The following is a 17,760-nucleotide window of genomic DNA, read 5'->3' as shown; positions in this document are numbered from 1 at the left end:
AATGGGCCTTATTAGGCCATAACAAATCTAATTAGCCCTAATGGGCCATAAAACTCATTCTTTGATGTATATTGGGCCGTGAACTACTCTAAAGGCCCAATGGGCCGAAAATCATCAAATTAGGCCTCATATTTTCAGGCTCAAGCACTAAAGGCCCAAACCACCTCTCTCCTTTTTCCCCTCTCGGCCCAACATATATATATATATATATATATATATATATAAGAAAACAAAGGGAAATAGAGGTTGACTTTGGAGGTGCCACCTCAATATTACACAACAAATAATAAAGCCTTTGCATCCCATACTTCCATGCAAGCTTGTATGATCCAACATGCGTCAAGGCCTCTTTCTCTCTCTCTTCTTCTTATCTCTCGGCTAAGATCACAACACACACACACACATTTCACCAACTTCTTTCAACCTCACTCTCTCTAGAAAGTCTTCATCTCCTTCAAAAATTTTTGAAGATCTAAGGTGGATCAAGAAGGTTTCCACCTAAAACTCGTCTTCCCTTGGTAATTCCTTACACCTCTAAGTTGTATAACTTCATTTTTATGCTAAGATCATTCATTCTAAGCATTTTGTGATCATACTCTTAGAAAACCTCCATAAGTTTGAGATCTATTCAAGGAGGGCTTGCTAAAGCCGAAAATAACATCAAACTATTCCATTTCTCTTCAAAACCAAACCCACAAACTCAAGGTGAGTTCATACCCCTCTATTTTTGGTTTTCACAAGTTTTATGGGGGAGAATACAAGTAAAATGTGTAGATCTATGTGTATGTGTATGTTATGTGTGATTTCATGTGTTTATGTGGTAAATATGTAACAAAAAGGAAAGAAATCTCGAGATCTATGGCTCAAGGAGGAAAATAAACATGATCTAAGATACATTACACTAAACAAGTCAATAAAAATTACCCTCTAAGGTTATAATAAACATATTGCAACATAAAACTCATTTTTGGGCTATATTTGTCAAATAAACAGAAGTTGGGTTAAAGGTTGTCATTCACGGTTTTCTTAAGGACCAAAAGAGTCAAAACAGTTAAAATAAATGTTTTTATGAATATTATGCTCTTTAAAGGACTAGAAATGTAATTTGTAGCCTAATGGGCCAATTTTTTGGCTTTTCGGCCCATAGGCCCAAAAATTGCAAAAAATATGGTTTTCAAGGGATTGAAATGGTAAATTTCTCAAAACAGGGGGTAAAAGGGTAAACAAATCTATTTCAGGGGTTAAAATGACTATTTTTTGCCAAAAAGGATCAAAAATGTAAAGTTTTGGAATTTGGGTCAAAATTGTAAAAGTTGCGAAAAGTTTGGACTTTACATGAAAAAATCTTTACTGAAAGGGATGAAACTGCCAAAGAATAAATTTTGAGTTAAAAACATTCCTTAAACAAGTCTAAGGGTCAAAAATGTCAAGAAAATGGTTTAAGGGCTTAAAATGTCTTTTTTTTTTTTAAAAAAAGGGACTAAGATTATCATTTTTATTAAAAAGGGGCTGAATAGGTCAAACCAATATTTTGAGTCAATTATTTTATTATTAAGATATTTAGGTCAAAAAAATACCAAATTATAACTTATGAAAATAGAATGAAGAATATACATATATTTTCAAATATCGTTATAAACAATCGACAAGTTTCATGCCGTTGCGAATTTAACAATTGTTCAATCAAGCTTCTGACAATTATACTATACCTAAAATAAGTAAATATTCAAATTGTTGGGCTTGAAAGATTCTAATCATGCTTATTGGGCCTTCGTGACTCATTGACGTGACTTTTGGGCCTAACAATAATAACACATGTCTATTGGGCCTCTTGTGACCCAATTACATGCTTAAGGGACTCTCAATGGCTTTTATGTGCTATTGGGCCTTAGTGGCACATTAGCATTGCTAGTAAGGTCCAAATAAATCAAATGTGAAATGGGCCAACGCGTCCTTCGTATACCCAACAACCTTAAATAACACACGTAATTAGCAGGACCTCGTAATCCTCTTCTCCTCGTTTGTTAGGCTTACCTTCAATTCAAGTAAACAAATACAGGTCGTTAATCAATGGTAATCAATTTCGTTTGGATTAAGTGAGTAATAACGGGCGACACCTTTAAGTGTCGTTCGTAGTCTGTAGTTATAATCAAAGTCTCCTGGAGGGAGAGCGAGAGTTTGTGTATAGATCTATATGGGGGTGACCCCCCCACACCTTAGTTGTTCGCTACAGTTAGACTCGGCCAGTCTAGAGTGACAAAATCATAAGATCAGTTACGACGCTCGCTAGAATGCCAAGACAGACGAACTAGTCATTATCATGGATGGTTATAACGACTCACATAAATAAATCCAATATTATTCGAGTAATCAAGGAAAATCATAATCATTTGTTGTGACGGTATAACAATTTGAAACAATTATATTATATTATCGGAAAACATCAGGTTTTTCGAGGAAATCAACACCATTCACTTGTACTTTTCAATAACTATAATGCAAAACTTCTCATTTATACAGCTTTGAAATCATTCATGCACAAACCTATGGATCTTCACACTTTGGTATAAACAATTGTCTTTTTAGAAAATATCGGATTTTCTGGGTTTTATAAACTACACAAAACATTTTCATGACAACCCTGCTTATGAACTCACCAACATTCCTGTCACAATTAGGAATTTTTGTGCCTTGTAACTACAATACTTAAGTCAAATTATGAATCCAAAAACATAAGAGCATGAATGATGCTTATTCTATGACAACAAAAATTGCAATCAAATACACCATACAAGCATTACAAATGGTCAACAAGCAAATGGGAAACCCTAGAAGTTCTTGTTTAGGTCCATTTTGGACTAGGACTTCCTTATTGGGCCCAATGGACCAATAAGCTTCCAATTTGACTATCTTGGGCTTAGAATCCTTAAATGGGCTCTAATTGGACCCACATTCATTTATTTCAACATTTTGGGCCATATTGGGCCTAGAATGAAATAAATAAAATATTATGAACCATTATGGACCATAATTGACCTAAACTAGCCTAACAAAGTATAAAAATCACACTTATATTTTATAGGGCCAACAATCACTCAACCTAACTCTAATATGGGCTTAGGGGCAATAAAGCCCAAAAATCTTTTTTTCCTCTCCAAATCTCGGCCCAAGCCCAAACTCAAGGGATGAAGAGTTGACTTGTGAGATTGCCACCTCATTAATACATCCCATACCTCCATGCATGGACCAACATGCATCTAGGTTAGTCATCTCAACTCTCTCTCTCTTCTTCTTCTTGATTCTCGGCCGAGAGCTCCCAAACACACACACTTCATCCACTTTTTGTGTAGCAAACTCTCTCAAGGAACACCCTCACCTTTCTTCATCTAATTTTCGAGACTTAAGAGCTTTTCAAAGAGATTTTCCACAAGAATCATCATCTAAGGTAAGTTTATACTTAAATCTATGATCTAGGTTCCTTGTTATATCAAACATCTCATCTTAACTCATGTAAATTTAGGGTCTAACTCCCTAGAACCATCTAAGTTCGAAAACCTCCTCAAGAAGTTTCTAGAGCCGAAAACAACATCAAACTTCTTCCAAACTCCTCCAAAACCAAAATCCAACTCAAGATGAGCTTCATACCCCCTATTTTTCAGTTTTTATAAGTTTTGTAGGGGGGAATACAAGCAAATGTGTAGATCTATGAGTATATGTATGCCTTGTGTGATTTCTATGTTTATATATATGTTATTATGTGATTGTGGTGTTGGATCTAGTCAAAAAGTCCTTAAAACCGAGATTTACATTAGGTTGTATGAAACAAGTATAAATCATATTATTACACACAAATCATTTCTAGAAAAATAACCAAGTTGGTTAATGTGAACATTTTTGGGCTAAAAACCCATTTTTGGGCTCAAAATGTTGAAAATATAAATTCAAAGGGCCCAAAATGACAAAATGCAAATTCTGATGGTTGAGATGAGTCAAAACAGTTTCAAAAATGTATTTTCTGGAAATTTACTCTTTTGAAGGATTAAAATGTGAATTTTTAAGCATAATGGGCCAAAAATGAATTTTTCGGCCCAATAAAGCCCAAATTGCGAGATTTTCAAATTTGAAGGGCTGAAACTGTACTTTTCTGTAAAACAGGAGACTACTAGTGCTCCAAGTCCATTTCAAGGGTTAAAAATACTTTTCATATTTAAAAGGGACCAAAGATACAAAAAAATTTCTATTTTGGGTCAAAAGTGTAAAAATTGCGAAAATAGAGGTTTCAGTCGAGAAAACTTCATTCTAAGGGACTAAAACTGTTTTTCAAATAAATTTGAGCTGAAAAATACCTTTTCAACAAGTTTTGATACTAAAGTGTCAAGAAAAATGGTTTAAGGACTAAAATGGAAATTCTTTTATACAAAGGGTCAAAAGTGTAAATTTATCCAAAAGAAAGGGGCTGCAAAAAGTAAAATTCTAATGTTTTAAACAATAAATCCGTCATGATGAAATACTAGTACCACGACTACTGACGAAACATAATACACCTTCAACACCAAAAATCGTTACCAAACGAATTGATTCGGTCTCGAATCAATAATGAATCAAAAATCTATACACGACGATACTACAATACACACGCTGAAATTACGGGAAGTCAATACACACGCGGGAATTCACCAGACGTCGATACACCATCTTTGGGCCCGAAAGTTTCAAATCGTGCTTGTTGGGCCTAGCTAGCCCAATGACATGATCTTTAGGCCCGAAGGAAACTCGCTTACATGTTGTTGGGTCTTATATGACCTAATTCCATGTAAAAGGACTTTCAATGGCTTTTGTGCTGTTGGGTCCCAAGGGTCTTTTGGTACTGCTAGCAAAGTCGAGAATTCACAAATGCGAGTCGGACCAAGGGTCTTTCGCATTCACGATAGCCTTGAACGACTTATGGAAATAGCGGGGGCTTCGCACCCTCTTTTCTCCTCGGTTGTGGGGCTATGAGAAGTTAGGGTGGTTGGATTAAGTGAATAGTACGGACGACGCCTAAGGGTTCGTTTGTATAGTTGTAAACTAGTCGTTTTCATTAATGCGTGTTTATAACAATTCACAATCCATAATTAATCCAATGTCACCTGGAATTATTGAATACACACGTCACAACGGTATAACAAAATACAAAACGCGTAATTCAAAGTATTAGGAAAACATTGGGTTTTCCTAGGGTTTTCAATTCATACACCTACAAGACGCATACCAAGTCTAACAATTTTTTTTTTACATTTATAGAAACAAACAAGCATACTTACGGATCTTCACACTTTTTACACGATACTCTTTTCAGAAAATATCGGATTTTCTGGTGGTTTTCAAAACAATACAAAACATTATATTTCAAACATTACTTATGAACTCACCAACATTTCATATGTTGACGTTTTTCAAAATACTTGTATTCTCAGGTAACAGGTAAATCGAAAGGAAAAATATACTCAGTGATGTCTTGTTGTTTGTTTAACTAGTATCGAACAATCTACTTTTTGGGAATGTAATGTTATGAAACAATGTACTAAATGTAAACACTACCAGTTGTACTATTTCAATGCATGGTGATGAATGATGTTATGTTTCATGTATATTCACTGTGATGGTATTCAATTGAGTCACAACAGCCCTCGGACGTTTCCGTCGTCTGGTTCGGGGGTGTGACAATTCCATATGTTGACGTTTTCAAAATAACTTGTATTCTCAGGTAACAGGTAAACTGAACAGTAATACCAAGTATGTTAGGGTGTTATGCTTTGAAAACTTTCAAACAATTTATGCTATGGATATGTAATATTTAAACAATGTACTTGATATGAACAATGTCAGTTGTAATGTATTAATGCATGGTGAAGTTTATGTTATGTTTCATGTATATTCATTGTGATGATATTTAATTTGATTCACGCGATCCCTCGGACGTTTCCGCCGTCTAGTTTGGGGGTGTGACAACTTCTTAATACTCACCCAAAACCTTAACATGCTCCAAAATTTTGGCATTGGTATCTGTATCGAACTGGATTGTTCCTATTACTTGGGGTTATTTCACAAACTCTCTTTGCAACAATTTCACTTTTTATTCCTATCACTTGGTATCTGTATCGGATTGGATTGTTCTATCAGACTGGATTGTTCCTATTACTTGGTATCTGTATCAGACTGGATTGTTCCTATCGGACTGGATTTTGCCCTTTTGCACTTTATTATTCTTAAAAGGAAGTCATAAATGGAAAAGTGAAACGACCGACATCTCCACTCTATTGATTTATTTTTGCAATAGCTATAAAAATGAACAAACATAGAACATAAAGTGATGTTAAGCCGAAAATTGAGCAACGACAATACCAGTTATAGTCGCGGAAGGCGAAAAATGGACAAGAGAACAACGGAGACAGCATGAGAACAACAACGAGTCCAAGAACGATGGTAATTTCGATACCAACTGCAAGGAAGAAATTAGAGCTTCTTGAACAACAAGTTCTAGGACAGTTTCACCGATGAAGAGAGTGTAAGCTAATTATAAGAGGATTAAGTTTTTGTTATCTTTAAAAACAAAAATACAATTAATTGGTAAATAAGTTTGAAAGTACCACTAACCGTAAATATTTTAGAAAAACAGATTATTCTGTTTATAAACTTGTAGTAATAACATGTCAAAACACAATAAATTAAATTTATTGACAACTTTTTTTTATATTCATTTCTAGAGGGGATAATGACTTGAAAGGGTAAGAAACTTTCGATTTTGTTCACATTTAGTCACTAAACTTTTTTTCATTATATATTTGCCACTGAACTATTGAAACTGTTCATATTTTACCCTTATAACCGGTAAAAACTGGTCATAAGGGTAAAATATGAACAATTTCAATAATTCAGTAGCAAATATATAATGAGAAAAAGTTTAGTGACTAAATGTGAACAAAGTCTAAAGTTCATTTCCCTCTAAAAAAATTCAATGATGTTTAAATGTGAACAAACTTACTCTTGCATTATGTTTTTGCAAATTATTTATTTTTGTTAAATTCTAGCAACATTTGTTGATGAAGAAATATATAAAATAAAAAAACATAACCCCAAAAAATATATTAAAAAAAACGAAAAGCCAAAGCCGAAATAAAAAAAACCAATGGTTTGGTATTTTTCAAAATAAAAAATCAAAAATTTCAATCTAATTTTGGTTTAACAAAAAAAAATGAACCATTCTCACCCATAGCTATTAAGAAATTGTGTTTCATGATCAGAAATTACGTTGTATCCGAAGAAAAGAAAATTAGAAACCTTATTTTTTAAAATAGTTATTTAAATATGAATTGTTTTTTTCTAAAACTTTTTTAAATTATGAGTGACTTTTTTGAAAGAAAAAAGAATAGTGTCATTTTAATTATTGAATATTTAGCTATTTCTTTCTCAAAAATAATATTTTGTAAAGGTAATATGGTTGGGGTGGTTTGGACGCAACACTTCATAAAACATGTTAACGGTTTTACTTAACTCCATATGTCTAATTAAATAATCATAAATTTCAATAACTATTCAAACATTTTAAGAGAATGCAATCTCAAATATAAATCAATTGTCCAGATAAATTAAAAATGTCTAAATTCTAAACAACTTGACTTTCATTTTTTATATCCTTTTTAATAGTAATATATTAATATGATGTTTGTCAATACATGGAGTATAACAATATATATAATGTATCAATATACGTATGTATTTTTTATAAACAATGTATATGGCTTAGTGTAGATCAATTTATATGTTGCATAATTTTATAACACAAAATTCATATATATAATATTAAGATAATTTTTATACATATAATATTACATAGTTTTATAACATAAAACTTATAACATATAATGTTGGTTTCGTTTTTCGATTTTTATACCTTTTTCGGGGTTTTGTTTTTTTTTTTTTTTTCATAGATTTATTCATCAACAAATGTTGTTAAAATTTAACAACAATACATAATTTGTTAAACCATAATATAAGAGGAAAGTTTGTTTACATTTGGTTATTGAACTTTTTTTAGAGGAAAACGAACTTTCAACTTTGTTCACATTTAATCACTAAACTTTTTTTCATTATTTATTTGTCACTGAATTATTGAAACTTTTCACATTTGACCCTTATGACCGGTTAAGGGTAAAATGTAAACAGTTTCAATAGTTCGGTGACAAAAGATGAATGAAAAACAATTTAATGACTAAATGTAAACAAAATCAAAAGTTTATTACCATTTTAAGTCATTATCCCTTTAATGTATATGATTTTATTACGCAGTTTGTTCGGATATTCTGTACATAAGGTTTTAGAAAGCGGGTCAAACCAATGGCAGGTATTGTAAATAACATGTCATTCACACCGACTTTGGGACTTCCGTAAGTTCAGTTGCAACAGAAAAAGGAAGATCCCGCCAAAATCAATCATCTCGCGAACAACAGTGTTCTCTTTCTCCTCCGGCAACAATGGCATCATCTACTTCCGGCATCTCAACCTTCGTGATCATCCCTCTCCTTATCATACCAATAGCCATCATCAACATCGCCATCGTTAGCGCCGTCCGTGAAGGCGAACTTAACGTCGTGTTTGGAGTATTGAGAGGCAGAGGCTACCATCTCTTCGCCAACGCCATCGCCACTTCCGACATCCACTACGATATCAAATCCAACGGCAACTTCACCTTATTTGCACCGATCAATTCGGCTCTGTTTGCTATTGACATGACCATGGCGGCGTCAAATTACGTTGAGGCTCTCCGATACCACGTCGTCCCCCGCCGTATGTCGATCTCCGATCTGTTAAGCCTTCCGCCTGGTGAGAATTACATTCCTACGCTCATGCCTGGTCAGAATATTCTCGTCGAGCAGCGCCGGGATCCGAGATCGTTGATTACAGTCGGAGGTGTTGATATCGTTGTTCCTGGTATGTTCTATGGTAGAGACATTGCTGTACATGGATTAGATGGCATTCTCGAGTTCAGACCTCATACAAGAAGTTCACTTCCGAATGTAACAGCCGCATCGTTGTCGGATCTCTCCGGTAACATGAGTTTGCAATCGCCGGACGCTGATTTGCCACCTCCTAGCTCCTCTACACAGGACCTTCCTCCTCCTCTTGATTATAATCCAATCGGAAATCTCACGTTTCAGTTTCCGGAGGACGTGCAGTCTCCTCCTTCCGATTCTTCTTCCGATTTATCCCCAACGACCGACGGAATTGCTAGCCCTAATCAGTCGCCGAGTGATTCCACGTATCTTGAGGAACACCTGTCAAGAGCAAAGCTATTAGAGTTGACTTCTGCTGTCGCCGACGACGACCTTTCATCGGCCACCGAACAGACCAGTAACCGTCTACAGAAATTTACTCCGGCGGATGATGAGACCGTCGACTGTTGGCTGGCTGATAACGGTGTTGATCCGAAGAATGCTGCAATCCATGCGCGAAAGCTCTATATCGCATCTGACATGATTTGTGCACAGAAATAAGGCTAAAACATCTGGTAATTTTTACTGCTATTAGTGTATGTTTCATATTTTCTTTGAATTAGGATATGTTTCTTCTGAATCCTACTGAAAATCATTCTTCAATAAAAATATATTTTTGTTCTGTTGAAATTGCTATATTTCCAGTAGACCTCGTGTTAGATTTTTCTGTGATTAATTGATGGAAACTGCACTAACAAACGACATGAAATTACTAAAAGCATTTTAAATAAGAATTATTTTGGTACAAGACTAGGGACTTGTTCTATTTTTTTCGATAAGTATTTATCTAAATGAAACATATTTGTTTGGAAGAATGTCTTATATGAGCATATGTTTTCTGTTTTAGTTGGAGTTAAATAAAAAGTGATTGTATGTTTGACAAATCTCTGATATATAAATTTTTAGATGATGAAAAATAACAAATTTATCAACAAAACTCAAGTACAATAAGAATAGGGTAACAAAGAGGTAGAAGTGTAGATAGTCACACATCCACAAGGTAAAAGACAATGTTTTCATAAATGAGCTCCAACATAAAAGCATCCCCAATAGGTGACTTTTAAGAGTTTTTTTTTTTTTTAATAGTTATTTCATGACAAAAAGTACTTAATAGATGAGTTATTTTTTAAATAGCTTGCTAATTAACAAGATATTATCATGAGATTTTTCAAACATTTGTCCTCACCGTGCATGTTTTGGCAAACCATAAATGACCAATCGTATAATTTCAACTAACGCAAACTATAACACTTTAGTTCTAAAGGGTCGATTTCTATTTTTTAAGTGCTAGTGTTATTCGTGGTTAAAAACAAAAACGAAGCAAATTTCTGGAAGCATTTCTGTAACTTGGAATTTACAGTGGGCCTATTTTCTCTATTAATATAATTTCAGTCTCGCTTTTTCCTTTTCCAGATTCAATACCAAGACTCGTAAATATCTTATCTAACACTATTTATGTAACTTGGGATCAAATAGCATAATGGGGTGATATGATAATCAATTCATGCACCCAAAAAAAAATCACAATTAAATAAAATATCATTTTAGTTGTTAGTCATCCATGCCACCACCATCATCATCCCCTCCACCAGCATCATCCGCATAATCATCATCTGGTAAACCTTGATCAGGTTCAATTGGATCATAAAGAGCATCATTTTCCATGTCATCTAACCCTGTTCCCTCTGCTACAGCCTCCACTTTTAACATGGATTCCAAGCTAGCTTCAGTCAAGAACTCTGTGTATGGCTTAGAAACCTGAACACAAAACAATTTAATGAGAAAATCTTCATTTCTTGGAAATTTGGAAAAAAATAATAGCAATAAGAAAAAAGTCAAAAACCAACCTTAAAGAGACAATTTCTCTCCTCTGCACTTGTAATCAGATTTTTCCAGTGCTTGTCTTGTTTTAGTGCTTCAGCCGACCCAACCACCTAACAAAACCAAAACATCAGTCAGTTAAAAAAAAATAGAGCTACAATTAACAAAGTTGGGACTCTAGAAACCCTATCCTCTTTTCTTTTTTTACAGGTTGTACTGTGTTTGACATGCATCGGAATAGGACTGACACAGATACCAACAGGTGACAAAAATTGTAACTTTTTGTCCCACTCAAAAAGCGAAACAAGGTGGGACATGGACTCGCATTCGGTCTCACGTGTGTGCAAAAGACGTAAATGCCTTTCCCATCCTCTGTCATCAAAAAAAGACCTAGAAAAAAAAAACTTTTTTAGTCCTATCCAATGTAACAAATGCAGGCGTAAGGCTGCATTTGTGACACAACACCGGATGAAACTAGGAAAATTTTCTAGGTCTATTTTTGATGACAAGGATGAGAAGGACATTTATGTCTTTTACACACACGTGAGACCGAGTGCGAGTCCATGTCCCACCTTGTTTCGCTTTTTGAGTGGGACAAAAAGTTACAATTTTTGTCACCTGTTGGTATCTGTGTCAGTCCTATTCCGATGCATGTCAAACACAGTACAACCTGTTTTGTCCTGTGTAACAAACAGAAACGGGCCCCAAGGCCAAGTAACAAAAGCATACCAGGACAGAAGCCCTTGCTCTGGTAATACCAACATTCATTCTTCTAAAATCAGCGACGAATCCAATCCCTCTCTCTTTATTGGCCCTAACACAAGAAAATATGGCAACATCTTTTTCTCTTCCTTGGAAGCCATCAACTGTATTAATATCAACAAATTTCTCCGAGTCCACACCAAATGTTTCCTTATATTTATTACGAAACAGCTTGACTTGATGTCTGTAAGGTGATATAATAGCAAGCCGATCACTTGACTTCAGCTCTGGATAACTAGTGATCAATTTATGGTACATTAACAACACAAAATCCACCTCATCAACATTCTCCCATGATCCACTCCCTGAAGGCTGTGTTTCTTTTCCTTCATGGATATCAAAAAAACAAAACGGCCCAAAGCATCGGTATTTATGCCATGCACGCTTTGTCCTGTCTTTAACATCTACCCCATCTTCCAATTCTCCATCATAGAATTCACTTGAAGGGAAGCTTCTTATCTGTGTGACATAAAATTAACTTCAGTGATATTTAATAAAAATTTGTAAGAATTGTTAGAATTAGACCTCGGGATGCATTCTGTATTGTGTCTTGAGCATTTGTACTGGATACCCAGCCTTTTGAAACCTTTTAAATAAGCTCATGCTATAACTGTTGTACAAAATAAGCTCATTAATTTAACCACAATTAAATATTCTTTTTTTTTTTAATGATTTGATTTTTGAATTACCCGAACTTCTCTGCAACAGGAGAAATAACAGTGGCAGGCAACTGAACAGGATCACCAACCTAGCAAAAGAGAATAGTTTCTGAATAGGGTTAATTGCAGAAAATAGCAAATGTACTTTTATTTACTTGTTTATTATTATATTATCCTACTTTCATTTATTCCTATTATAACATTGATTTAAAAAGAAAGAAGTTGAAAGTACAATGCCAAGAAATCTTGTTTGCACAATGTACATACCAAGAATACTTGTTTGCATCCGCTGGCTAAAGGGACTAGTGTAGCTGGTTCCACCTGTTGAAAAAAAAATAATAAAAATAATAATTAGTAGTAGTAATATTAATTATCAAAAAGCAAACAATAGAGCAATAATCTTACTGCTTGAGCAGCTTCATCAATAACAACAATGTCAAAAGCGCGACTAAGTTTTGTGAAAAGACTCGAACCACTGAAACTAAGAGTGGAAAAAACCTGAAAAACCAAAACCAATAAAAAGATTATTAATAAATAATAATATGCTGATTTGGGATAAAAAAAAATAAAAATACATACGATTGCTGACTCATCCATGATGGAAGCACGCATTGTGTCTCTGTCCCTTCCAGCACCACCTTGCTTCTGTTTATCAGCAGTTTGAAAATCCATGCCTGCAAGTTTTTGTTCCACCTAAAAAGTAAAATGTTATATTTTTATTTCTTATAGAGGTTTAATAAAAAAAAATAATGTAGAAATTTGATTACATACAAGGTAATCCATCGATACTGCCTTGACAGAATGATGTGCCTTGAGACCAATTCGAACAATTTTAGGAGTATATTCACGGTCATTTTCATCGCGTATGCCTGAAGTTAATCAAAAAAAAAAAATGTCAATTTCAACAATAACAAAAAAGTTAAATGCAAGAAATAACAATGTCCTTTCATTACTTTGTTTATTCTATTTATAGCATCCTACTTTATAGCCTTGTAGTTTAAAAATCCTATATTTTCGATACCATTTCTGTAATGTTGTCTTACACAGGGACCATTTCTGTAACATTGTTATTACACATGTACCATTTCTGTAATTTGGCTATTACATAGGGACCATTTTTATAGCTTTGTTTTACACAAGGACCGTTTTTGAAATTTTATTTCATGACATTGACTTACACAGGAACCGTTACTGTAATTTTATTTTACACAAGAACCATTTCTGTAACTTCACTATGAAACAGGGACCATTTCTATAATTTTTGCCATTACATAATTTTTTTTACACAGGGACCATTTCTGTAAATTTTCATACTTAAGGACCATTACATAATTAGACAGGGACCATTTCTATTAAGAACCATTATATAATTTGTTTTTACGCATGGACCATTTCTCTGAACAAACTAAAGGGACCAAATTTGTAAATCATGCAAAATAAAAACTACAAGGATCAAAACTGTCATTTGGATATTTCCTGCAATTTAAGAGGGATGTGTATTGTATTATATAATGTCATCCAAATACAAAGCAACTTTCATTACTATAATTAGGTAGATTTTTAAAAAATAAGAAAAAGGTTGAAAGTAAAATGCTATTATTGGCAGATTTTACAAAGTACAATAACTTAATAAGAAAAAAAAATCAGAAATGGAATTATACCAGTTTTCAAGAGTCGTAACACAATCTCATCAAGTGCAGAATTTGATGGAGCACACACAAGAACACGTACACGATATCTTCTGCTAGAATTCACAACTTCTGGTTGCTGTGTAAACACAAGAAAATAATATAAAGAAAAAGAAAAAAAGAAAAATATAAAAAAGAAAAAAGAAAAAGAACTTACCAGATCATTACCAGTAGTGGGAAAGAAACCATCATCACCATCTTTAGGCATCTTTGCATCTCTAGGATTAATACCAGATAACCATGGTGAAGCTTTGGCCCAGTGATTGTATCTACAACAATTTCATATTTTATTTCACTTTTTTTTTTCCAAGTGATTATACAAAAAGTAAAAATGAATAATGTAAATACTAAATAACCAATGGAAAAGCATACTTGTCTTGAATATCTAAATCTGGCCCACGTCTTACTTCACTTATTTTATCCCTGCATAAAGACAGTATTAACAAAAGAAGATAACATTATTATATACCATAAATACCCTCAAGAAATCAATCTCTTACAGAGTTACTAAGAGACTTAGATACTCACTTGGTATGTATACGAGCTGGAGTTGCATGTAATATGGCACTAAGAAGCCCAAGAATTGTTTGTGTTTTTCCTGTTCCTGGTGGGCCCTAAATGGACAAAAAGTAAGAGTTAACATTTTCAAATCACAATGCCTCAATAAGGAAATCAATGGTAAAAGGCAAACCTGAATAAGAACAAACTTTCTGCGTGAAAGACCTGCCTGTAGGATTCAAATTTATAGTTAAGAGTTAACTAATAATATCCCAAAAAGAAAAGGAGAAAGGGTTATCAAGTGGTGAATTGAAAACTCACACGTATAGCTTCCAGCTGTGTTGTGTTATGATTAGTTTGAATATACTCCATAAGTGGCTTAGAAATTTTCCAAGCTTGATCTTCAGAACAATGAACACTATCAGAAGCTGTTAATATCAAATCCTTGTATGGCAAGAAGCTAATTGAACGCAGAGCAACATATTCACGAGCTATGGTTGATAAACTGCAAATCTGCACTTACCAAAATATGTCATTAAAGAAGAAACTGATAACTACATTTTATATACAATTAGTAAGCATATTAAATCTCTTGAAAGCATATGAATAACAAAAACAAAGAGAGATTAATAAAACTATAAAAGTACCTTCATTATGCTCCAGGGTTTGTTTTGTTCTCCAATAAGAGAACGCATATTCATCAGCCTTTTGGAAGTGTTAAACTCATCTTTATCTACTCGCTTTAGTTCTCCATCTAATTGCATTCTGAGTCTGATCTTGTCTGGTAGACGATGCTCAACTAATGCAAATGCATATGTAGTGGGAAGTTCTTTATCATCTCCAAACTGCAAAATTGAATCAATATAATACAACCAATCAATTGTATAAGATCAAATTAAGTTTCAAATCTATACTTACCTTCTTTTTTGTCAGCAATAGTAAGTCATTCTGTGATACAGATCCCCAGTCTTCACCAAATACCTCTGGTAGATGAAATCCACCGGTTTCATGACATTGAATTACTATACCCATCTTCCACTCCGTTTCTTTAAAAGAGGAAAAAAATCACAAAAACATGTCATGGCTTTAAATGAATACATATTGAAAACAGTAAAGAAAACCAGAAGACTTATTGATGATTGGAGGAAATTAAAGGTTCGTTACAGCTAATTTAACTAATATCCGAACTTTTTGAAATAGATTAGTTACAGCTACAAGCACTCATTCAACTTCTATATCAAATATGAAGTGAAAAATGAATCCAGTTAACATCATAACTCAAATGTAGAAACAGAAACTAGTTCGACTGCATTTTAATGAAACTACATCGTTATGATGCTATGGTGACACTCAGATCATAACTAGAATAAGATCGAACAACAAACCTTCTTCCTCATCTTTGCCTTGTACGATTTGAGCTTTAACTTCTTCAAATAAGAGAGGCTCAAATGTGGCAAGGTAATCATCCACATCTTTATAAGTGTCCTTAACTTGTTTCAGACCCAAATCCTTTTCATTAGCAGCATTTTTGTTCTTTTTCTGGTCAAAATCGAATCAAATGAGTTAGAAAATTTTGTATATTGATCGTACGAAATTAAATCTGACGAGAGAACTTACCGATGATTCTTTGAGGAGGCGGAGATAGTCCCAACCGAGAACAATTTTGTAGAAACGATGGAGGCATCCTTCTTCTTCGATCAAATTCCTCTCTATGGCCATCGCTGATCGCCCCACGCTCTCGGAAAACCCAGGGTTTTAGACGCCACCAGGGTTTAATAAACTTCTAAAAGTAAAAGGGTTTAAATTTGACAAAATGTTGAAATTGCTACGGAGGGTCGACAGTGTACATGATAAAACATTAAGGGTCTTTTTTGCCAAGAAATCAAAAGTCATTAAAAATTTTACTGTGAGGTGTAGGGATGAGATTTAGAACCGGAAAACCGGACCGGAACCGGAACCGAACCGGAACCGGACCCGTTAGAACCGGAATATATAGAACCGGGTCCGGTTCCGGGTTTAAAAATTAGCTTTATCCGGGTTCCGGGTAATCCGGGTTTGGGTCCATTGGGTCCGGGTAAACCGGGTCTAAAATCCGGAACCGGTTTTTGGAACCGGAACCACTTTTTGTGAAACGTTTACAAGATGCATATCTTATTCGTTTCAACTCCAATTGACATACGGTTTTTTCCAACATGTAGTTTAGAGTTTGTACATGATTCTAGACTATAAATTTTTCATTTTTAGTTTTATATTCATTGACTTACAGTCCTCAAAAGTTGAGATACCAAAGCTGAAAGTTTTTAGTTTTTTAGTTTTTTTGTATTCGGTGAAAGTTTTAAAGCATGCATATTGAATTCGTTTGAAGTCGGATTGACATGTGGTTTTTTCCAACTTCTAGTTTACAGTTTGTACATGAGTTTAGACTATAAGTTTGTCATTTTTAGTTTAACATTTAATGATTTACAGTCCTCCGAAGTCGGGATATCAAAACTGAAAATTTTCAACTTTTCAGCTATTTGTTTTTGTACTTTGTATTATGTGAAAATATTAACACAAGTATATCTCATTTGTTTAAATTCAGATTGACATGCGGGTTTTTCCAGAATGTATTTTAGAGTTTGTACATGATTTTAGACTCTAATTTTGTTAATTGTGGTTTCGTATTCAATAAGTTACAGCCCCCCAAAGTGGGGATATCAATATGAAAATTTTCAAAGTTCAACCCACTAAGTTGTAAGTAATTACCAAAAAATTCCGGTTTTTTCGGGTTTTCCGGGTCTAAACACACTTTATCCGGTTCCAACCTACCCACTTTGATGTTTCCGGGTTTTCCGATTCTAGACCCACTTTACCCGGAACCGAACCGGAACCGGTTCCTATATATCGGTCTGGTTTCCGGTTCTATAAAATCCTGTTAACCGGTTCCGGGTTTTCCGGGACCGGGTCCATCGGGTCCGGGTTTAGACCTACTTTCATCCCTAGTGAGGTGGTCAAAAACTCAAAATGAGTACAAGGTTGTAGCCTTTTCATCGCTTCTTTCATTTCTTCATCATTTTCTAAGAAACATATTCAAATGGCTCATACATGCACGATACAATGAATTGAAGATGTGGATGGAGAAACTCTAGTTAGGATTGGACATGAGGAGAAGGTGAGGCACCATGATCAGACAAAGGAGTAAGAGGGAAATTTCTTATTCCATAGCAAACGGAAAATACAATAAATTTAATATGTAATATTTATCAAACTATGGAAATATGCAAAATTTCTTATTCCATTATATAAGAAAAATCAGTCAAA

At 34.2% G+C, this 17,760-nt stretch overlaps 2 protein-coding genes across 2 annotated transcripts; one reads left to right on the top strand and one right to left on the bottom strand.

Moving 5' to 3' along the window:
- Positions 1 to 8,445: 8,445 nt before the first annotated feature.
- On the top strand, positions 8,446 to 9,614 carry LOC145062507 (uncharacterized). Its single transcript, XM_079010104.1, has one exon. The coding sequence runs from the start codon at positions 8,514 to 8,516 to the stop codon at positions 9,531 to 9,533; it is 1,020 nt and encodes a 339-aa protein (XP_078866230.1). The 5' UTR covers positions 8,446 to 8,513; the 3' UTR covers positions 9,534 to 9,614.
- A 721-nt stretch (positions 9,615 to 10,335) lies between these two features.
- MAA3 (P-loop containing nucleoside triphosphate hydrolases superfamily protein) lies at positions 10,336 to 16,241 on the bottom strand. The gene is made up of 19 exons (XM_079010241.1): positions 16,078 to 16,241; positions 15,846 to 15,999; positions 15,379 to 15,506; positions 15,108 to 15,305; positions 14,782 to 14,973; positions 14,654 to 14,689; positions 14,491 to 14,576; positions 14,335 to 14,385; positions 14,120 to 14,231; positions 13,936 to 14,041; positions 13,046 to 13,143; positions 12,854 to 12,967; positions 12,680 to 12,772; positions 12,542 to 12,595; positions 12,305 to 12,363; positions 12,141 to 12,225; positions 11,583 to 12,074; positions 10,880 to 10,966; positions 10,336 to 10,790 (listed from the first exon to the last, which is right to left on the bottom strand). The coding sequence occupies exons 1-19, from the start codon at positions 16,177 to 16,179 to the stop codon at positions 10,584 to 10,586; spliced, it is 2,454 nt and encodes an 817-aa protein (XP_078866367.1). The 5' UTR covers positions 16,180 to 16,241; the 3' UTR covers positions 10,336 to 10,583.
- Positions 16,242 to 17,760: the final 1,519 nt, after the last annotated feature.

This window comes from Lactuca serriola, chromosome 7 (assembly GCF_051521515.1).
Source record: "Lactuca serriola cultivar US96UC23 chromosome 7, Lser_US96UC23_V15, whole genome shotgun sequence".
Taxonomy (NCBI): Eukaryota; Viridiplantae; Streptophyta; class Magnoliopsida; order Asterales; family Asteraceae; genus Lactuca; species Lactuca serriola.
Note: the sequence above shows the minus strand (reverse complement) of the source record. Positions and strands in the feature narration are given on the sequence as shown.